The 24,266-nt window shown below is 38.9% G+C and overlaps 1 protein-coding gene across 4 annotated transcripts in view; it reads left to right on the top strand.

Annotated features, from left to right (window-relative positions):
- The first annotated feature begins 4,124 nt into the window (after window positions 1-4,124).
- The window catches only part of PPP1R12B (protein phosphatase 1 regulatory subunit 12B), a 201,962-nt gene continuing 181,820 nt past the window's right edge, over window positions 4,125-24,266 (top strand). For all 4 annotated transcript variants that reach the window (XM_021682713.1, XM_021682712.1, XM_021682710.1 and 1 more), the window contains exon 1: window positions 4,125-4,415. In XM_021682713.1, the coding sequence (XP_021538388.1) occupies window positions 4,125-4,415 (291 nt within the window). The remainder of the gene's footprint in view (window positions 4,416-24,266) is intronic.

Below are 24,266 nucleotides of genomic sequence, written 5' to 3'. Positions count from 1 at the left end.
TAAAGCATTCTAGCAATTAGAACCCTGAAGAACAGAACAGGTAAACTTGGGACGTAGTGAATTCCTTCATCACTGCAAGTGTTCAAGGGGAAGTTAATTAGGGATAGTGCAAAGGGGATCCCTGCGTGGGTGGAAGTTTAGAATAGATGGCTTTGGGGCCTTCCAACTCTAAAAGTGTGGTACTACTTGATGAAGGAAGTACCCGTTTATGGCTAAACCAGCCTTGACTTCGGACCTGAAATGAATCTAAAGGACAGGGCTGGAACTTGACTAGCCTTTGGGAATACTGTGGGTGGAAAAACACCACCACCACCACACACACACCCCAAACCCTCATCTCACTGCTTTCAGCTCATTGTGTGGCTTTGGAACAGTGGTGGCATAGGAGTAATGGCCAGTCTTTCTAAACTTGCAAACCAATATACTTCTGGCCACTCTAGTGATTTCTGCATTTAGTCCACGTTGGTGTTAAGTAGCACTTGGTTCCCCGAGCCCACTGCATGTATGTCACCTCTCCTCCAGACATCCACACATTCACTAGCACTCTGTCCATGATTGTACCTGGGGATCCGCACACTGGTTGTAAGAATGAATCAACTGAAGTAGCTTATGAATTACAAACGTAAGGAATCCTGGGGCTGTCCAATCTAATTTCCAGTTAGCTGCTGGGGTTTTGCATTTATTGTTAATATTTACTCATTGTAAAGAAGTGTTTTCTGTCATAAATCTGGAGTTGGCTGCTTATTTTACTATGGATATTTTGTTTTAATTCCTTCAATGTCTTCTTTATTTTCTTCCTACCCCAGATGTAATTGTATTTCAATTACAATTCTGTCTTCAGAACTGAAACTGATCACTTCTTTGGGTGGTTCTCTGAGAAACGAGTCTTTAAAATGTCTCTTAGAGGGGCACCTGGGTGGCTCAGTCGTTAGGCGTCTGCCTTCGGCTCAGGTCATGATCCCGGGGTCCTGGGATCGAGCCCCACATCGGGCTCCCTGCTCGGCGGGAAGCCTGCTTCTCCCTCTCCCGCTCCCCCTGCTTGTGTTCCCTCTCTCACTGTGTCTCTCTCTGTCAAATAAATAAATAAAATCTTAAAAAAAAATGTCTCTTAGAAAAAGCAGGAACTGTGCTGAGTCTGGGAAAGGAGAGATGGTATCGTAAAACAAGCAAATACCAATAATTTTGGCAACTAAACTGAAAGGATTGAATAAAAGAGAAAAGGTAAAAAGAACTCCACAGGCTAAATGTACAGTTTCCATTTGTCCACCAGAGGGAGGTATGTTAACTGGTGAGAATAGAGGCCAGGCTGAAAATTTTTCGTTACCTGTGTACAGGTGTCATTGCTTTTAAAAAGGGATCATTTTATATTGTGATTTATTTTTTAAGTGTATGTGTGGGATATTATTTAACAAAAGTTTCTTCACACAAGAATATAGATGCATCATAGCCGGCTCACTTAGTACATTTAAAAGCACAAAAATTATATTTTATTTATACACAGGATTATTTGCCAGGATTTACTCAACTTGAGTATAAAAGATTTTCTTTAGTATAGAGTATTTATTTAGTAAATCTGAACTATCACGTTTGTTTAATGGGCTGATTATATAAGTTTACTCTCAGAAAGTCCTGGTTGGGGGAAGATGTTTAAGAAAAAAACTTCCATGATTTTAATTTTGAAAAACTTTTTGAGCCATTATACATAGATTAATTTTGTTTTATTTTTTGTGGCATAACTTTTTTTTGGTTGAGCCAGTTAAATTAATTGGATTATAATAATTATTACTGCTTTTTGTAATCATGTAGCTGAAGATAAATTCCTCTCCTTCCAGGTAGGGATGCACTTAAATTATCCAAGGAACTTAGGACAATCTCCAAAGAGGATATTATGTACTCTAACAACCTTGGGGGTGAGGGGAAGCAAATAAAATAGACATAGTAAGGAAGTATTTTCTGGAACTTCCTAGTATTGAGATTGAATTCATCCTGTTGTATTTAAGTTTACCTCTTACAAATAGAAGGATTTAACTTGGACTTGGCCAATTTTAGCTTATTTATACAACTGGAGCCAGATAGTTCTTCCCTGATTATGAATGTGAAAATAATATAGCCAAAAGAAATGTAACATTATTGATCCCTGAAAATTTTACCCCAGTTAAAAATTCTTATTAGAAAACCATTATGTTGGGGCGCCTGGGTGGCTCAGTCGGTTAAGCGTCTGCCTTTGGCTCAGGTCATGATCCCAGGGTCCTGGGATTGAGCAGGGAACCTGCTTCTCCCTTTCCCTCTGCCCTTACCCCTGCTTGTGCTCTGTCACTTGCTGTGTCAAATAAAATCTTTGTTTCGCTTGCTCTCTGTGTCAAATAAACAAAATCTTTTTAAAAAACGATTTTATTTATTTGAGAGAGAGAGAGAGAGTGTGCAGGAGCGGGGGCAGGGGCAAAGCGAGGAGAAAGGGAGAAGCAGACTCCCCGTTGAGCAGGAGGGGATCATTCCCAGGACCCTGGGATCATGACCTGAGCTGAAGGCAGACGCTTAACCAACTGAGCCACCCAGGTGCCCCCACATCTGGATTATTTTATTGCACATTGTTATTCACTGTTCACAGAGACTCTGTAGTAAGAAAATTAGTATTTATAAAGTATTTAAGAATACCTAATTAAAGCATATTGTGGACAGGCATGGTATTCTTAAACATATTTTGCATTTGCGTGTCATTTTTCATTTAATTCTCAGTTCATCTCAGGGGAAGTTGAAGCACCCACAAATGTTCACAATGGAATATAATAAAGGTTCCCTTTACAATGTCCTAATCACTCTTGTAATAATTTTTAATGAAAAATTTTAAACATACAGAAGACTATTTGAAAACTTACAGAACCTAATAATTGTATATGTTCTCTTTCATTATGGACAGCACATTTAATTATATTTGTCCAGGGCTATGGCCCTGGGGGGTATAGGTATTAAATCAATCGTACAGGTTTTATAACCAAGTTAACTGTAAATATGAAAATGTCCTGCTTTCTGCCTTAGGAGTTTAGTATGCCCCATTGTTGTCTTTTTGTAACTTTGGGGGCAAAAATTACAAAAGACAAGGCATCCACTCTGTCTCCTAAGAATTTAAGATCCATGAAAAGGGTAGAGAAGGAGGAGGGAGAAAGAAGGGAAATTAGTATTTAATTAGTATAGTAGTGAGCTGATTTGTGCCAAGTATAGTACTAGGTAGCCTTGCATGTATTATTTAATCCACAGGACTATTCTGTGAGGTATTACTATTCTCACTTTACAAATCAGGAAACAGACTTAGGGAAATCAAGTAACTTCTTTAGGGATGTGAATTCAGTTTGAATTGAAAGCTTTTATATTCTTTCCACTATCGTTGGATGCATCCTTTCCTGGACTTTTTAGGGCCTAAAATATAAGTGACTCGTTGAAAGAATTTATGTATAATATGGGACGCAGTATATGTATCCATGCTCCTCCTCCCCATGCACCTTTACATTTACTGTGATTAATACACGGTTATGTATTATACGTTGTAATGTAAATAAGATTTAGATTTAGAACCAGGGCGTAGATTTGAGTTTTTCGAGTACTTTATGTCTAGTTTTCCCCAATAGAAAATAGGGATAATTACTGCCTCTTTTCCACTGCAAGCGACTGATGTGATAATTAGGGAGCCAAGATTAGACAGCAGTCACAACAGGAATAAACTACAATTCCCGAAATGCTCGAAGAGGCTGACGCCGGGCGGGGACACAGTTCCAGCTTTAGGGCAAAGGTGACCCCTCTGGGTCCGGCGGCGAAGTAGGGAGCAGCCGGTCCTTGCCTCTTCCCTGATGCATCCAGGGATTTGTAGTTCCCTCAAGGCCATGATCTGCCCTTAAGGCCCGTCTCTCACTACGAGTCCCGTGATGACCCGAGGCGCGGGCAGCGCCTGCGTGTTGAAGCCGAGGGATCGTGCGGGCGGTGCTACTGGCGGGAGGAGTAAAGATGGCGGTGCGGGGGTCTCCGCCTTCTGCTCCCGGCTGAAGCGCTCCGAGAGAAGCTGCAGCGGCAACTGGGGCAGCAATAGCAATCCAGGGGTGGTAGTTTCAGCAGCAGCTGCTGAGGCCGGAGCAATGGCGGAGCTAGAGCACCTGGGCGGGAAGCGGGCAGAGTCCGCGCGAATGCGGCGGGCCGAGCAGCTTCGGCGCTGGCGGGGCTCGCTGACAGAGCAGGAACCCGCGGAGCGACGAGGCGCGGGGCGGCAGCCGCAGACTCGTCGCGGGAGCCCTAGGGTCCGCTTCGAGGACGGTGCTGTTTTCCTGGCCGCTTGCTCTAGCGGGGACACCGACGAGGTGAAAAAGCTTCTGGCCAGAGGTGCCGACATCAACACGGTCAACGTGGACGGCTTGACAGCCCTGCACCAGGTAGCTCCCTTTTCAGTCTTACAGGCGTCCAGTCTCCTATAGATGAGCCTGTGACCCTTCGGGCCGCCCACGGGGAGTGTTAGTGTCACCGCCGAGCCCTCCTGCACGGACACTGGTCCTCTGGGGCTAGTCGGTTTCATTCTCGCACGGCTTCCCCCACTAATCAAGTCTTTTTCCGACCCCAGGGTCTCTACCTGAAGGAGTAGCGTCACCTCGCTGCCTGGTCAGTGTTTGTATTTCCCTCCACCTACTTGAGTTGTCATGGTTACTGATGATTTGGTCCCTGGTGTTATCCCTATAGATTAGTCATCTTCACTCTGTCTAGTTGGTGTGCATGTACACCATGTCACTCGTATAAGCATAGTCAATGTCATTTGTCTGATGCCTTTTCAAAAAATTCGGTTTTCTGTTTGTGTGACCCTATTACAGAGTATCTTAGAGCACTCAGAGAGTAAACCCCTATATTGGGTTAAGGCAAGCAAATCTTCTGAAACCACACCTCCTGTTTTGCTGGTTTGTAATGATTCATAAACAGTTTGTGTCTCCTACAGGCTCCTAAAACACCCCTGACCTCATTGTTATGGGTATCTTCTTAGGAGTATTACCTCCCTAAGAGCTTCCTATGGAGAACCAATCTACTGAATCACTTACGTTTATTTGATACTTGTGGAATAGTCTTTTTTTTTTTTCTTAAAGCTTTTTATAAAAATCATATGCCACATATATAGCTATAGTATATGGGTTGTGGATAACTTAACAGTGGTGTGCTTAGTAATAACACTTTTACTTCTCTCATCTTATGCAAGAGTATTCTTACCTATGCAGTAATGTTCAATATATACTGTTAAAACTAACTCCACCCTCCCTCCCCGAATGGAACTTCATCAGTTATTTTGGTGGGTTGAGAGCTGGACACCCACTCCTAATCTTTCTTATTTTTCTTTTTCTTCTGTGTGTACAAAGTGAATGTGTTGGCATGAGAATCCACTTCTAAATAATAATTCCATTTTGTGTCATACCACTTCACTGAATGTATTAGCCAGTAGCCTAAAATTATTCCTCACCGTGTTTGTAACCCTTCTCTTTCACATGGAAGAACCTTCTCTTCTTTTCATCCTATTTGTATCTGTTTTTTTTTTCCTGCTTATAATAGTGCCCCACCTAAGGTAGCAACCAACATTTGTATACTCCTTTGCTGTTTAAAAATTCTTGTTTGTCTTCCCCTATGTGAGTCTCAGCAGTGATTCTTGAAGTAGGTGTGGCAAGTAGTGTTGTAATTCCCATTTTACAGATGAGGAATCTGAAGCTTAGAAAATTACTTGTGCAAGATTAGAAAAGAAACAAGTTGCCCTTAGGCATAGATTTTTCAGACTTAAATTCCAGAGCTTTATATCTCACCTAATAAGGAGCTGAATATAAATAAGACAGATGCTAAGAGGGCCATATTCATTATTTTAAGTTTCTGGACTCTTTGAGAAGGTGAATATTTATTTTTCAAGTATATTTGAGATGTTAAGGGGATTGAGAGCTGGTTTCTGGAAGGAACCATTTCTTGGGTTCATTGATGATAGAGAAATAGAATCCAGTTTCTGGTCCATATGCTTCTTTACTGAATCACTAGTCTATCAAAGCACAGTTTTCTTAGTGCAACTCAGTAGCTCTGTTTTCTTCTAAGGTGACTGTGCTACCTGAATCTGGTCCTTGCTGTGTATATTTTAATAATGCCCTGAGAAAAGCACCTGCTTTGAGGTCACTCTGGTAGATCTCGTTTTCATACAAAGTAACCACTTTTCTGATCCCTTCTGAGACTGACCTTCTTGGTGCCTTTCCTTCTATCTTAACTACCATCCCAGATTGTGAAGTACAACTTCTCACTTTATATGCTCTTCACATTCAGTAATCTCTTGAAATAGGAGAGGAAGGAGATGACAGCTATGAGGTTTTTAACAACAACGACACAGCACAGGCAATATAGGCATTCGTCCCTGTTTATGGACCTGGCAATGAGTTGAATTGAATAGGTATACTCAGTATGAGACAAATTCAGCCAAAGATTAAGCTGCTTGAAGATCTGAAGCCAAACAAACCTTCTGTTGAGAAACTATCTCTTTGTTTTAATCAAGACAAGGGGCCTTTATTGGCTCAGGAACTCTTTTACAAGTCAGTTTCCGTGGAGTGACACTATGTCCCTCCATGCTCTGAAGAGCTCTTAAGGTACGTAAAAGGTTATATTCAGAATGTGAGACTGGAGCGGCCAGTAGCTGAACAATTTACTTTGTGACTGATTGTCCTTCTGTGAAATGGAGAGTGGTACAATTATCTGAATTGTTTCGTTAAAATATCCATCTGTTATATAAGCACAGTATGAATTATCCGGAGAATTGCTTTCTTTCTCCCTTTTGTTTGGCCACGGCCTCTTGACCAACTGTGAATTACCATCTTGGCATGTTGGAAGAAACCCCCAGGTGATATTGGTGGTTGATTTTTCTCCTCCTCCGCCAACAAGGTCACAGTAAATGATTTATACTTCAGGTTGTGGTGTCTTGATGCTGCTTTTGACTTAGAGACCTTTCTTTCTTGGCAGACTTTGCTTAGGCCACGAGGTGCTTGAGTCAATGATAAGCTCCAGGGGGCCTATTAATAATACTTGAAATAGACTGAGGTAAGAAATATCTCGAAGGTTAGACCTTCTCTGATGAAAGCCTTGGAAACTGATGCAGACTAACCCAACTTGGGTGAATAAATTGTATATGCCCTTAGTATCCCAGAGTTATCAATGAAAATTAGGCCTTACTCTGATTATATAACCCTTGAAAGTATTTGTTTGCTCACAGAGGAATTCCCATTTACTTTGTGAATATACACTATAAGTCATGATGTATGGGCTAATAATTCTGTGTGGGGTGGTACTTCTTGAAATTTCTTTTGTTTTTATTTATTTATTTTGCAAGGTTGATTGTTATCACCTATTTTGGTGTTCTTAGTATTAAAATCTTGGGTGCTCTGGGTGTAGATACAGGCTCTTAAAACTATATCTACCAAATCATTGGTCTACTGTAAGAGGCAAGTGCTTGCTTTCAGAAAGGAGATTTTCTGGGATTTGTTAGAATGAATGCCTGCATATTTCTTCAAAATATGTTTTATTGGCGCTTGTATCTGTGTTGGGTGTAGTGGATACTAATGTCAGTCCACACAGAGATGAGGATGATTCTGTACTTGACTCAGAAACTCAGGTCAGTTTTGTAATGGTCTCAGAGTCCAAGTTTGGACCCTCAGGGACACCCCAGACTGGAAATTCAACTCCTCGTATTTTCTATTATTATACAGCTACCTCCATCTGACCCTGTAGCTTCAGGGAGATTAAAATGATCTATTTCTCTGGAAGACAGAAACAGATGAGGGAAGGAGGAAAGGCAGAGCCATTTATATTCACAGTGAGACAGAGTAAGACAGAAGACGACTAGGATGATAGTGTGTTCAGTTCAGTACAAAATAGTATGTATATGTGCCAGTAGGTATGGTGAAATAAAACTTGTATTCTTTGTAGTTTTTTTTTTTTTTTAAGTAATCTCTATGCCCAGTGTGGGCCTCAAACCCATAACCGTGAGATCAAGAGTCACATGCTCCATCTACTGAGCCAGCCAGGTGCCCCTAAAACTTGTATTCTTAACCCTTTCTCTTTTATTCCAAGTTTTATTCCAACTTATTTCTCTTATAGTTCCACCTGTGAAATGACTTTGCCTTACCCTGTGTATATATTTTTTTTTTTTTTAAAGATTTTATTTATTTATTTGAGAGAAAGAGAGACAGAGAGCATGAGAGGGAAGAGGGTCAGAGGGAGAAGCAGACTCCCTGCCGAGCAGGGAGCCCGATGCGGGACTCGATCCAGGGACTCCAGGATCATGACCTGAGCCGAAGGCAGTCGCTTAACCAACTGAGCCACCCAGGCGCCCATTACCCTGTGTATATTGATGAATTCTGCTCAGTGTCAGGACCCAAGGCAATATGGGATTAAGAAAATCCTGTTGGCTTCTTCATTATTGTGAATCTAGAATAGTCATCCTGAGTCATTTTAGTAGTTTGCCTCTTCAGATTGGTTGATATGATGCATCAGACTATGTTGGGCACCTGGCTCCTTGCCTTATGAGTGTTAGTCCCAAGTTTCCATGCCATAGTGCACCTCAAAGCCAGATTTGAAAAATAAGCTTATTTTTATGGTGAGGTGCTTTTTTGTTTGTTTTGTTTTTGAGTACAGATGCAAGTTACTTTCATTTGTTCCCTAGCCAAATTTTTGTTGCCCATTCTTAAAGTCCTATAGAGTAACAGTATACTATCATTTGGGCTTATAGAATCTTCTCTATATTTTTAAATAGGCAAGCTGTCAGTGTGTTTGGTTTAAGCATAATTCTGCTAGAGGTAGAGGGTTGGACGGTCTTGTTGGTAAATTAAAATTAAGTCATTGCTTGCTTATTTTGAAGTATTTTTAAAGTATACTTTATAGGGATGCTTGGGTGGCTCAGTTGGTTAAGCGTCTGCCTTCGGCTCAGGTCATGATCACAGGGTCCTGGGATCGAGCCCGGCATCAGGCTCCCTGCTCAGCGGGGAGTCTGCTTCTCCATCTCCCTCCGCATGCTCCCCCTTGCTTGTGCTTGCTTTCTCTCTCTCTGTCAAATAAATAAAATCTTAAAAAAAAAAAGGATACTTTATACGCAGTAAAATTCACCTGTTTTGCACGTAGGGTTCTGTGAGTTGTGACAGATACGTGCAGTTGTGTAGCCACTACCACCATCAACATATAGAATATTATCATTATCTCCAAGATTTCTTTGTGCTCCTTGGAGCCAACTCCTCCTCCCACCCCTAGCCCCTGGCAGCCATTCATCAATGTTCTGTTCCCATAACCACAATGCCATATAGATGAATCATACAGCATGAAGCCTTCTGAATCTGGCTGCTTTCATTTGCTGTAATGCACTGACATTCATCCATTTTGTTGCATGTGTCAGTAGCTCACTGGTCTTTATTGCTGAGTGTATTCCAGCATCTGGAAGTACTACAGTTTGTTTATCCACTCACCAGTTGAAGGACATTTGGATTATTTCCAGTTTTTGGTAATAATGAATAAAGCTGCTAGAAACATTTGTGTACACGTTGTTGTGTGAACATGTTTCATTTTACTTTGGTCAAATTCCTAGCAGTGGGATAACTGAGTCCTGTGGCAATGAGTGTTTCATATATTTTTTAAAGGTTTTATTTATTTACTTGAGAGCGAGCGAGAGAGCAGGGGGAGGAGCAGAGGGAGAGGGACATGCAGACTGTGCTGAGCGCAGAGCCGGGGCGGGGCTCCGTCCCATGACCCTGAGATCATGACCTGAGTTGGATGCTTAACTCACTGAGCCACCCAAGCGCCCCAATGAATGCTTAACTTTAAAAGAAACTGCCAAACTGTTTCCCAAAGTGGCTCTACCATTTTGCATTCCACCTAGCAATGTATGAGTTCTAGTTGCTTTGCATCCTTACCAGTACTCGGGATTATCATTTTATTTAGGCTGTTCTCATGGTTACATCGTGATAAGTCATTTTTTAAGACAGTAGTAAGAAGAGTAGTAACAGCAGCCTTAGTAGTTACAGTAGTAGTAATTGTAGCTCTCACTTATGTGGTATTTACTCTGAGCCAAGGACTCTTCTAAGTTCTTTTAATATATTAACTTGTGTGTAATACTCAAAACAACTCATGAGTGAGGTACTTTTATTATTGTCTGGATTTTATAGAGATAGGGAAACTGAGACACTCCTCAAGGTCACACAGATAATAACTGGCAGAGCTAGAATTTATTTAAGTCCAGGCAGTCTGACTGGAGAGTCCACGTTCTTAACTTTATATTGCCTCTTACTAGACTAAATTGCCTTTCATTCTAAAAAAGATCAGAAAATGACATTATTAAAAAAAGTTGAAATTAATTTAAAATCAGGCTACTCAGAGATATATGCTACTAAAATTTAGTGTATTCCTTTCAGGTTTTTTTTTTTTTAACATTATATTGAGTTCATATGTATGTGTTTAGCTGCATATTTACAAAGTTGGTATCATATACTGTCTCCCGATTTTTTCACTTAACTTTCCTTGTAATTGTTTTCTTATATCATTAAATATGCTTTGAAAGTAAAGTTTTTGATGTTAGAATAGTATGTAATCATTTGGATATACTTTACTATATATATATCTTCCTTGTTAGAGGTTTTATTAGATTGTTAATTTACTGCTAATATTGAATGCCTAATAATTGTAAGTCGGTGTTAAAGTGTATGTTTGTTGATAGGTATAGTTTCTGCCCTCAAGAAATTCACAGTCTGGTTTGGAGACAGATAAATAAAAAACAATTACTTTTAGAGTGATAATTTCTATGATAACAGGGAAAGATGCACTCCTAAGTTGAGGGTCGTAGGAAGACAGTCTATGATGATGGAGCAGTGTGGGCAGAGAGATAGGAAGAAGTATGGTATGCAGGCAGAGGGGACACAAGGTGGGGATCCCTAATGGATGCGTTTGGAGGGTTAGGGAACGGGTGAGGATAGCATCCTAGAAGACTTTGAACATCAAACAGCAGACCAAGAATTTTTGATGGAGTCCTTATAGCAGAAGAATTTTGTGGGTTTGAGCAGGGAGGTGAACCCAACCAAAGCAACATTAAGGAATATGAAGCTGTATTTGGATTTCAGAGTGAATGGAAAGACACAGATGAAAGAACCAGCTGAGAGAATGCAGATGAGAAAGGAAAGTATAATACAGTTCTAGCCTGTGAGTCTGAAAGAATTTTGTTATTCAGATGGATATAGGAGTCAGTCCAATTTTGGACGAGGAGCTCTGAAGACATCCAAGTAGAAATATCCTGTAGGTATCTATGATTCAAGGCTAATCCTCACCTCCCTATCTAGGCTTCAGTTTCCTCATATTTAAAATGAGAGAGTTGGATATTAACATAAAGGTGAGAGTTGAAGCAATGAATGTGGAGGAGGAGAGGAGAAAATATAAAAGAGAAGAACAAAAAACACAATTAGGTGGTAGGCAGAGGATGCAGAAGTTCCCATTAGAGCCGTAGGAGTATGTGGTAGGCTGGCAAAAGCCCCCTCGAAGATGTCCACGTCCTAATTCCCAGAACCTGTAAATAGGTTTACCTTGTATGGTAAAAGGGACTTTGCAGATATGATTAAGTTTAGGGTCTAGAAGTGGGAAGATTATCTTGGATTATCCAGGGGAGTCCAAGGTAATCACAAGGGTCTTTATGGGATAGAAGGCAGGCAGGAGAGCAGAGTCAGTGGTAGATGTGATGATAGAAGCAAGAGACGGGAGTGATCAGAGGAAGGGGCTGTGAGCCAAGGAATGCAGGCAGCCTCTGGAGGCTGGAAAAGGCAAGAAAATGGAGTCTCCCCACAGAGTCTCAAGAAGGAGCAAGCCCTGCCAAAAATTTGACTTTAGCACAGTGAGACTGAGTTCAGACTTCTGATCTCCAGAGCTATAAGATAATAAATATGTGCTGTTTTAAGCTACTGATTTTGTGGTAATTTGTTGCAGCAGCAACAGGAAACTAATACAGAGGAGAACCAAGACAGCACAGTGATATTGAGGCGTTTCAAGGGATGGATGGTCAATAATGTAAAAGGGAATTGAGGAGAGGACCTAAAAAAACACAAAACCTATTGGACTTGGTCATTTATAACCTTGGAAAGAACAGTTTCAATTGAAATGTTTTTGAGGGCTTTTGTGGAGATTATTTGAAGTTTTTTCTTATTAAGGTAAGTTAATCTTTCTGTTGATTTTTGGAAGGAAAAAATAGATCTACCGTCAGTATATTCTAAATGTAAATTAGGACCCAAAATATATGGGAAGACTCCTAAAAAGCTGGCTTTTGACTAATTCAAAATAATGAAAATGGTTTCATTATTTATGAGTTAAGAATATTATAGAATATTAAACTTGACTCTGGAAGCAAAAAGGTTATAGTCCTATTACTGAAGGACTGATTAGCTAGTTGAGATTATTTTATTTCCCAGTTCTGGTTTGGCCCATTTCCCACTCATTAGCACTGTCACTGGAGGGCAGCCTTAGGGGAGCAGTGATTGGGAGGTTAGTACCAATAAACAGTTTCTTCTGCCATTTATTCTTTTACATTCATTTATTGAATGTCTACTCTATGCCTGACTCTGTGCTTCTTGTTGTTACTTAGCAATTGATATATTTTAGAAATGAACTAGAATTTTGGGAATGCTGTCCAGAGCATTATCATTTATAATAGGAAATTGGCTACGTAGTGATTTTCTATTTTAGCATCATGGCTCTTGGGGATTGGAGGGAAAGTATTATATTCATCAGTATTTGTTTTCATCTATGCTTCTGGATTTATACCTTTATACCTAAAGATGGTATAAAGATGGAAGTTTGGGATCTTTAATAAATCTTTAGTGTTTCAACATAGTAGTAATAAATCCAGATTAAAGATCTTGACCCAGAATTTTATATAGGGCAAGGAATTGAAACCTCGTTTGAAGCTTGCTCAGTTTGTTGACTTGAGGCAGGAGGCTTTGAATGTATTGGGGATTTCCCCCCTGCTTTTGAAGTGTAATTTAAAAAATTGTTTCTTAGGAGCGCCTGGCTGGCTCATTCGGTAGAGCATGTGACTCTTGATCTCAGGGTTGTTCAGTTCAAGCCCCACATTGAGTGTAGAAATTACTTAAAAATAAAATCTTTAAAAAAATAAAATAAATTTTATTTATTATTATAATAATTATTATTAAAATAAAATCTTGGATTTTAGATTGTAACCAAACTGAGTAAATTTGGGGGGCTTGAAGTTTTATCAGGCAACGATGAGCTCATATTCATTTCATGAGTCAGTGTAATTGGAAAACTGAATCCTTAGTTCTTAATATTGAAAACTGATCTACGTGTGGTTTCTAATGCAATATTATAGTATGTTGTAGTTATGGGATGGGTTTGTGTAAGAATTTAGAGATTTTGTACTTAGTATCCTAAACATTGTCATATCGTGACAATCTTTTGGAATCATATTCTCTTGCAATTTTGGGCAAGTATTTTATATTGCTATGCTCTGAATATCCATGATATATATGGTATAAAACCTGACTGTTACTTATGAATTTTTGGTCTAGTGACCTACTTTCTTTTTATTTTTTTAAAAACTTTTTTATTGTAGAATATTTTAAAATATAAAGTATAAAAGTAAAGAGAGTAGTATAAATGAATTCTCAAAACTTACCAACTCATGGCCAATTTTGTTTCATTTATGGTCCTTTTCTCCTCATCCCTAAACTGGATTATTTTACAGCCAGTCCTAGATATAACATACTTTTATTTGTAAATATTTCAGTATGTATTTCTAAAAGATGGAAATGTAATAAAAACAATTACAATCACATTATCACACTTAAATATTGAACACTTACTCCTTAAAATTGTAAAATATTCAGCAGTGTTTAAATTTCCCTGATGGTTCATGGATTTTTTTTTTTTTACAGTTATTTTATTTGAATTAGAATTCATGTAGGGTCTGCATTGGTTCATATGTATCTTAAGACTCTCTTAATTTATACTTTGCTCCTCACTTTTTTTCTCTGCATCTTATTTGTTAAAAAACAGGATTGTTTGTACTGTAGTTTCCCACAATCTGGATTTTGCTGACTACATGCTTATAGTGTTAACATGTTCCTTTGTCTCCTGTATTTTCTATACACTGGTAATCAGATCTAGAGATTTGATCTGATTCAGATTTGAATTTTTTAACAAGAATACATCATAGGTGGTGGTGTATGTTTCTCTAGGGAGGCATATAGTATCTAGTTATCTCTCGCGTGGTTTAATGGCATTGATGGCTTAACAGAATTCTGACGTTTCAAGCCAGTCTTGACTAGACCTGAATTTTGGTAATTAATTCATTTTTATAATTATCATCACATTTTCTTGTGTTGACCTTTTAATTGGGATACCAGTGATCAATTAAAAAAATGTAAATTGTGAACACTGAATAGTTAATATAGGTATAGTATATTGACTGTTGGAAGGCTTGACATGGTACTCAGCAAATTTAGATTAGTACCCTTCATGTGTAAATATTTGTCAGTGATGATGACAATGGAGTAAACTTTCTCTACTACCTTTTCATATCAGTTCCATTAACTCTCAACTGAAGTTCCCCTTATTTTGAAATAGTGTTCAAAGTTCCAGTTCAGTAATATGGTTTCTTGTCTCCTAAGATCACCACCAGCCCTTGACCTTTGTTATAAAAGAAAACTTGAGGGGCGCCTGGGTGGTGCAGTCAGTTAGCATCAGACTCTTGATTTTGGCTCAGGTTATGATCTCAGGGTCATAAGATTGAGACCTTTATTGGGCTCTGCACTCAGTGAGGAGTCTGCTTGAGATTCTCTCTCCCTCCCCCCTTAACCCCCTCCGACACACGCAGGCTCTCTCTCTCTCTCTCTAAGATAAATAATTCTTAAAAAAAAACCAACTTGAAATCCTCCAAAGAAAACTAAAAAATAAAGAGTAAATTGGCTGTACAAGGAGAGAGAGACTTTCTTTATAGGCATCTGGCCTAATAAGGGAGATGATAGGAAGAGAAGAGTGCCCATTACAAGTGCAACAGTTTTGGGCAGTCAACTGTAGGCAAATGATGTGCTTATCTTAGAAAATGGAAGTGACAGGGCGCCTGGGTGGCTCAGTCGGTTAAGTGTCTGCCTTCAGCTCAGGTCATGATCCCAGGGTCCTGGGATCGAGTCCCACATCGGGCTCCCTGCTCTGCGTGGAGCCTGCTTCTCCCTCTCCCACTCCCCCTGCTTGTGTTCCCTCTCTCGCTGTGTCTCTCTCTGTCAAATAAATAAATAAAATCTTTTTTAAAAAATTAAAAAAAAAAAAGAAAATGGAAGTGACATTTGGAATATTCATATGGAGGTTGGGTTGGCTGATCTTGTGTTGTGCTCTTGGAGGCGGAGGAGAGATCTGCCCTTCTAATTGAACATGAATTTTACAGTAGAGTATATGGTTTTATGAACTATGTTTTATTTATATGGGGCATTTCATGGGAAACAGGTTTACTTTCTTTTTGTTTCTCTGCAACATTTTTGCCAGGTTTCTTAGTTAGCTGTTTTTTTTGTTTTATTTATTTATTTATTTATTTATTTATTTATTTATTTATTTATTTATTTATTTATTTTTAAAGATTTTATTTATTCATTTGACAGAGAGAGACGGCTAGAGAGGGAGCACAAGCAGGGGGAGTGGGAGAGGGAGAAGCAGGCTTCCCGCTGAGCAGGGAGCCCGATGTGGGGCTCGATCCCAGGACCCTGGGATCATGACCTGAGCCGAAGGCAGACGCCTAATGACTGAGCCACCCAGGCGCCCCTAGTTAGCTGTTTTTATTCATTTACTTATTTTTTAAGTCAACTGGCCTAGCTATGAGATATGACTGCAAAGTGCCAACGCAGATTGTGTTTGGGTCTTTTGGATGTGTTACATGATCACGCCTCTTGTATTGATTTTCCTCCCCATGTTTAGATTGTTTCCCTTTGACAGTAAATAGCATGAAAAATGAGGTCAAGAGATAACTTACCTCATTATAAATCACCAGAGGTAATGGAAAATGATTTGAAGGATGACTGGGCTGTGTTCCATCTGTTGAGAGTCACTTCACCTGTTGGAGAGCTCCTGCAGCGCACAGACCCAAGTGAGAAGGCCCCCCCATGTCTCACCAAGTGCCATACTGGGCTAGTATCAGGAGAATGTTACTGCTGGAACTCTTAAGTGCTTAGTAGATTTTTAAAATAGGCAACATATTTTTGATTGGTATCCGTTTTCAGGTGAGAGTAGAGACTTCTTTGCCTTGTTTCAGTTCTTTTTGTGCTTTAGCAGGATCACCAAGGCTCAAGGGTTTTTTTATAGGGGAATAATTTTAAAATATAATGATTTTTATCTCTCTGTTTCTAGTCAGTATCTAAATTATTTTAAGAAGGCTCTTAACCTTCATTTTTTTAAATATCAAGAAAAGAGAAAATTCCTGTTCTTCTCATAATGCACTTCTGTGGTTGGATCTTTAAAAATTTTAATGATCCTTTATTAATTGTTTTTGGCCAGATATTTATTGGGTACTTCCTAGATGCCAGATCTTTTAGTAGATGCTGGGATACAATGATGGCAGAGTCCCTGCCCTTAGGGATTTTGCAGTTATTGGGAAACTCATAGTTTTAAAGATAGAATCTGGTTCATATTGCTCCCATTTAGCATTGAATCCATTTCCTATTATCCTCTTCATAGTAAACGTGAAAAAAGGATATTGATCATTATCTGTAATTTGCCTTTGTATATTTTTAGATTATCAACTCTTGGTCCTCAGCCTTATGTAATTCAGTCCTTAGCCTCCTCTAATCTAATGAACATGACCATCCGTTTAATTTAAGATCAATTTCCAAATCATTAATCATTTGCTATCTCTCCTGTGGATTTTTAAGCTCACCAGCTCTCTTTGGACTCAGTGATAAGAGTCAGTAATGGCTTCAGCTCTGGGGACCACCTCTAGGGTAAAAGACTATTATAGGGCCACTTGAAAGTAGAGTTGTAGGACTAGCCATTATGTATTTGTTTTGTTATAGGATTATCAAAATCAGGACATTATAGCAAAAAGAACATTAGAGGACATCTGATCCACCTCAGTCACTTTACAAATGAGAAATATGAGTTCTAGAAAGAAGCTAAAAGAATGCCATAAGCATGTAACAAATAAAATATAATGAAATGTTTTATTTATAAAATGATCCAGTTTCTGTTTGATATTCTTTTCTATGAAAGATAAGTTTGGGAAAAAGTAAAATATTCTCTAAATTCTTTTAAGAACTTTTGAAGAAGGATGATACCCTGTAGTTGTACTTTTCTTTTGCAAACTTCAATATAATAGAATCCTCATGCTATAATTATTCACATTTCAAGAGAATTAATCTTAGAGTTCTTTTAAAGTATTGGTTTCACATTTAATTTAGTCATCTCTATATTTACTGATAAGTAACATCATAGCATTAAAGCAAAATTATATAAAAGAAAAAACCAATTCATTAGTACAGATAACACCCTAACACATGGACTGTTTTCATTTTTCTTTGTTCTTTCCCAGGCTATTAATTTTTACAAATGTTTTAACATGGTAGAAATAACAGTGTATCATGATTATAGCAAGTACTGTTTACTGAGTGCCCACTGTGTACCAAGTGTTGCACCATGCATTTTGCTTTTAAAATTATTTTTACATCAACAACTCTACCAAGTAAGTGGTATTATTTCATTTAATAATAAGGAAGTAGAATCAGAGAAGGTAATTTGCCCTTACCTACGTCTCATTGAATCTAGGTCTGTCTGACTCAGAAGCTTCAAGTTTTCTGCCTAGGTTTTGCTGCTTTTCTTCTCTCTTTTTTTGAAGATTGTTTTTATTTGAGGGATAGAGAAAGAGAGAGCATGCGCATGAGCGCGCATGAGCAGGGGGAGGGGCAGAGGAGCAAGCTGAGTGCCGGCTGAGCGCGGAGCCCACCGCAGGACTGCGAGATCACATCCTCAGCCCAAGTCAAAAGCTTAACTGACCGATCCCCCTAAGGCGTCCCATGCTGCTTTTCTGACATCCTGGTTCACCTCTCCATTTAGAACTTCTGTTAACTTTGTTTATTTATTTTTTTTAAAGTAGGCTGATGCTCAACATGGGGCTTGAACTCACCACCCCAAAAGTAAGAGGCACATGTTCCACCAACTGAGCCAGCCAGGTGCCCCTAAACCTTCTCTTTACTTTTAAAAGGCCTCTTAGATCTCTTAGATGCGTACCATTTGGGGGCGAAGGGGGAAGATTTCCTTTTTTGCATTCTATTGCTCCTTTGATTTTTACATTGTCAGAATTCTGTGTCTACTCGGTTAGATGATGCATGGCTTGCCAACCTCTTTCATGTCATGGCATGTGCAGAAGATGACATTATTTGTATAGCACACTTGGTAAACTTGGGAGATTTGGGAATTTTGTATAAAAATTCATTGTATTTCCCTAAAATGTCAGGATAAAATCTATTAAAAGTCAGACTTTGGTTAATTGTTAGCATTAAAATCTATTAATAATAAATAGGGGCACCTGGCTGGCTCAGTTGGTGGAGCATGTGACTCTTGATCTTGGGGTTGTGAGTTCCAGCTCCACCTTGGGTGTAGAGACTACTTAAAAATAAAATCTTTTAAAAAATGTTTTAAAAGGAAAATCACTATTTAAAAAATAAAAAATAAGTAGACCAAGAAGTAGCAATCAAGAAATGAACAAAATCAATTATGTCTTATTTAGAAACACCTAATAATAGCAGATATATTAATGATGATGTTGGTCATGATGATAATTATGACATACCCATCTTCTAGTCAGAAATATTGTGGAAAAATTGGAGCAAATTAAATAGAAAAATAATATATTTTACACGTGCATGCAAAACATAGAACTTCACTAGTGTTAAACAGTGTAGACTAAAATTAAAATACAGGTGAAAATGATTAAATAGGAAGATCAAGGAAAGGGCTATCTTATGGAGTCACTGTAGCAAACTCTCTGGCAATGGAGTTTTATATACCCAAATTATTATTTCTAAATTTAGGAAGTTTATAGAGGTAGCCATACAAATTAAAGAGTAGAGCTTGGTTTTAGGTTATTAATTTCTCTTAATTTCAGGTAAGATACCAAACCACTAATGTGCACTGAACAGTTGGAATTTAGAGAAGAGTTTAGGATCTAAGATAGATTATGAAGTTAGAACCAGCTGGGCTCCCAGTCCACTAGTCATCACAACTGTCCTTTCATAAGTGCCCTCTACTTCCTTTAGTCTGTCAAGTTCACAGTACTTACCCTGCCTCTTCCCAATCCTGCTCTCCTAAGCTGCTCAGCAGTGCTAGATAAAATTTTAGGATATTTCTTATTGGCTACATGGCAAACATTGATTTTTGTATTAAAGAGGCAGCACAGTAGAGTGGTTCAAAGCACAACTTTGGAGCCAGACCATCTGGATTTGAGTCTTGGTTGTGCCATTTACTAGCTTAGGCAAGTCACTTCATCTCTCTGTGTCTCAGCTTCATCCTATGTGCAATGAGGACAATAAGAGTTTCAAACTCATAGAGTTGGTATGAGGGATAATTGAGTTAATGTATGAAAGTGCTCAGAACACTGCCTGGCACAGAGAGTGCTTGTATATATATTTGTTAAGTAAATAAAATGAAATACCTCATCTGGGCCTTCATTACCTCCTACCAATGTTTTAATCGTCCCTAGTGGCTCCATATCTACCCACATCTTTCCTTTCTTTCCTATTAAGACCTGACCTAATCATCATCTACTCAAACAAACAACAAAACAAAACAAAAAACCAAAAAACCCCACATTCAGTATTCTCCTCTCCACCTCCAAACTGTCTCTGTTGTCATTTCTCCTCCCCTCCTTTCAGGGGCTAATATCCTCTTTCCCCACCTCTTCCAGGATTTACTAGATCAGTTATCTCTTCATTTGTGTCTTCACACTCTTCTCCCCTCCTTTCTCCCTCTTTTCTTTAAAATCCCTCAAGTTGTCTCTATTCTTAGAAATAAAAACTATGTGGGGCGCCTGGTGGCTCAGTCAGTTAAGCGTCCAACTCATGATTTCGGCTCAGGTCATGATCTCAGGGTTGTGGGATTGAGCCCTGCCTTGGGCTCTGAGCTGGACGTGGAGCCTGTTTAGGATTTTCTCTCTCTCCTTCTCCCCCTGCCCCTTCCCCCTGCCTCCTGCTTGTGCTCTCTCTCTCAAAAAAAAAAAAAAAAAAGGAGAAGAAGAAAAAGAAAAATGACATTAACTAGACTTACTGTGGTGCTTGTTTTGCAATATATACAAATATCAAATCATGTTTTACACCTGAAACTATTAAATGTTATATCAATTATACCTCAATAAAAAAATAAACAAAAATTACCACCAAACACCTTGGTTTTAGAAACCAAGTTTCTAAAACATTGCTTTTTTTCTAGATCCTCCTCTTAACCTCTTGGATCACTCTTCTGCACTTTCTTCACTATTCCTCTTCCTCTACCCACTCTTCTTCCAGACCTCCATCTTCAGCCCACTTTTCTCTCTCTCTCTCTCTTTTTTTTTTTTTTTGCATTAGGAGGAACGATTCATTTAGGATTGCAGAAAAAGGACAAAATATTGATAAACAATGACCAAATGAGTACATCAGCCCAAATGATATTTCATGAGGAAAGTTTTAAGTGTAGGTGAAGCAAACAACAATAATTTAAAACTTAATCATAAAAGGCTATAGGGAGATTAACCAAGCTACCATTTCAACCAGTCAGCCTTACTTATTGTCACACTGGATGAGTATGCTTTTAGATGAAGTTCATGATACACCCACTTTTCTCTCTTGCCTTTTCTCCATTTGTAACCTTACCCACTTCCATGGTCTCATCTAGCGCTTATGTACTCATGATGTCCAGATCTATCCAGCTCTGACCTCGCCAGACTTTATCTTTTCTCTGGACTCCAGATTTGTATTCCCAGTCATCTGCTAGACATCTTAATCTACATGTCTTACAGATTTACCTCAGTCTCAGTATTTCCAGGGCAAAACTGTTTTTTCATCCTAGTCAAAAACCTGTGCCCCTCCTCCTTCTTTTCTTATCTTCTCTTCATAAACCATTCAGTCATCTAAGACATTAGTTCTCATTTGTCAGTCCCACCATTGATGCTCAGCTGATGCAGGGGGCACATGTTAAAAACAGAAACTCTTAGTCCTACCCTCCAAAGAACCTGATTCAGTAGGTCATAGGGGAAGGGAGGAAGTGAGCAAATCCCAGTTTTCATCAATGATTCCCAAATTTGGATGAGCATCAGAGTAAAGAGTTCCTGGCTCCTATCCTAGACCTACTGAATCATCAGGACTTACCAGTTCTTTTTTGTGTCTCTTGACTCTGTCTTCTTATCTCCATTTACATGGCTGGTACCTAGTTCAGGCTGTCATCTCTCATGAGAACCAGTAGGCACATATTTTTTTAAATGGTTGTTGAATAAATGAATGCATCATTACCATAGTCTGCTATAGGTCTCCCTTTTTCTAATTTTGCACATATACAGTCCATTTTTAATAGTACCTTCAGAGTTATCTTTAAAATATCAATCTAATAATATGTTTCCTTAAAAAATTCTATCGATGGTTACCAATTTTTATTACACATTAGGATATCATTCAAATACAGATGCCTCAGCCCTATCTCTGGAAATTCCAATTAAGTAGCTCTGGGGTAGAGCCCAAGAATCTGTATTTTTTCCATGCATCTCAGGTTATTCTTATGCAGTTTTGCATTTTGGAACTATTGACGTGGAGAGTAAAAAGGCTAATAACTCTTTCCATGGCATGGAAAGCTTTTCAACCCATCTTACCAATTTCTTTCTCCACTACTCCTCAACCATATTCACATACCTGCACATTTATTACTTGCCATTTCCTGAGCACTTCTCATGAACATTTTATCATGTTGTTCTCCTTGCTTACATTGCTCTTCCTGCCCTTCTGTACTTAGTAGATCCCTCCTAAATCTTTTAAGGTTCTGCTTAGATGTCACTTTCTTTGCAAAGTCTACCTTGTCAGAATTTATTTGTCCTTCCCTTTTGTCCTCATAACATCTTGTTCTTCATGCTAGTTTAGCAACTACATGTGATTCCATTTTATACAAATTTGTATTTAACTTTTCTTATGCTAGACTAAGAGTCCGTGATAACAGGAAGCATTTTTCAACCATCTTTATCTCCTTAGTTCCCGGTATACTCCTTAAATGAATGAATCAATTCTAATTTCAGAACTAAAGTTCTGAAAGAAGATGGACTCTGTTATTTTCAGGAAGAGCAGACTGAGGTCTGACCCTTCGTGAATTTACATGTTTGGGAAGAGAAAGAGTGATCATAGGGAAAGCTGAAGAACTAGTTAGCTGTCAAGGAAGTTAAGGAAGCCTCTAGAGAGACCGTTTAATTGCTCGTTCATCCAGCTGTTTACTAAATACATATGTATTTATTGAGCATTTACTTTGTGTCAGGCATTATTCTGGGTAACGAGGGATAATATTTGCTGCAGAGAACTTGGATGTGTATTTGTGTCTAAAATAGAAAAAGAGAAACATCAAATATTTTTTAAAAACTTGATTTTATCTTAATGAGGTTTAGAACTGAGGCTTCTTTCTGCACTGTTCACTCAGTTATCTCCATCTTTTAGAGGAAAGAAGACCGATATGTAACTATCACACTAGCTGCTGAATGCCTGGCCCCCGTAGGGGCTCAAGTCTGTTATTTTTTATCATTCCCTAAGGATAGTAAAGTCCAGTTAGTTGTAGGTTGGAGAAAGTTAGACTCCAGTTTCCTAAACCGAATTTTCTTTTTTTTTTTTTTAAAGATTTCATTTATTTATTTGAGACAGAGAGAATGAAAGAGAGAGAGAGCACATGAGGGGGGGAGGGTCAGAGGGAGAAGCAGGCTCCCTGCCGAGCAGGGACCCCGATGCGGGACTCGATCCAGGGACTCCAGGATCATGACCTGAGCCGAAGGCAGTCGCTTAACCAACTGAGCCACCCAGGCGCCCTAAACTGAATTTTCTATAAGATTGTGAGGAGTAGTACCTTCTTAACTATTTGGAATAAATTGTTAATCTTACATGAAGGCAGAGGAATAAAATCTTTTTATGCCTTTAATCTGAGAAATAATAATTTTTTTCTGATGAGATTCTTGGGAAAGCAACCAAATCATTTAAGAAAAGTTCGGCTGGTCTGAGACGAACATCTCAACTAGTTTTTCTGAACACACTGGCCAGAGGGAATTGTCTCACTCCCCTCCTGAGGGGTCTAAATCATAAGAGCAAGTTGATGAAATACCTTCTCCCTTCCCAGATCCAGTAGTCGTGTGCTGGCAGAACTCTGACTATGCCATGATTGGACATCTTGACTGGCTGTTATATTTTCATGATTACTTGTTGGACAAGGATGAGGAGTCTCATGTCTCCTCTATGACTTCTGCTTTTAATGAGTTTCTGGTAATGCCTCCAGAAGATTCCTGTTTTGCTTCTGTTTAGCCCTATCCTCAGGCAATTTTATTAGCTTCCATTTGGCCCATGGCTGCCAGCAACGATTTATTGCCTGGATTGTGCCTTTCTTGGATCTTATTTGTTCTGCTAAAATCAAAGATGTTATATTTTATTTTATTTTATTTTTTTTAAAGATTTTTATTTATTTATTTGAGAGAAAGAATGAGAGACAGAGAGCACGAGAGGGAAGAGGGTCAGAGGGAGAAGCAGACCCCCCGCTGAGCAGGGAGCCCGATGTGGGACTCGATCCCGGGACTCCAGGATCATGACCTGAGCCGAAGGCAGTCGCTTAACCAACTGAGCCACCCAGGCGCCCCAAAGATGTTATATTTTAAACAGTGGGAAAAAATCAAATGCAAAGTCAGCATCCAAATGCATAAATTTTGTTAGTGCAAATTATGGTCAACGACCAAACAGTCGACATTTGGAGGCACATGGTAGCTTCAGACTGCACGCACTATCCATCAAGTCTTTTTGAGCAAGTCATGCTGTGGCAGGTGGAAGACTCAGGAGCCAAGTAGTTTCATTATTTACCTAATGTTTCCAGCCTAGGGCTGCTATTGCCCCAGTGGAGAGATTTATCAAATGGTTTTGATATGATGACCTGTGAATAAAGAGGAAAATGTATTTCAGACAATTTCTATGAACATAAGTTGAATTTTGGATTATTGTGCTTGTTTCTATCCACTC

The sequence above is a fragment of the Neomonachus schauinslandi genome, chromosome 6 (assembly GCF_002201575.2).
Source record: "Neomonachus schauinslandi chromosome 6, ASM220157v2, whole genome shotgun sequence".
Taxonomy (NCBI): Eukaryota; Metazoa; Chordata; class Mammalia; order Carnivora; family Phocidae; genus Neomonachus; species Neomonachus schauinslandi.
This window is presented reverse-complemented; position numbering and strand designations above follow the sequence as displayed.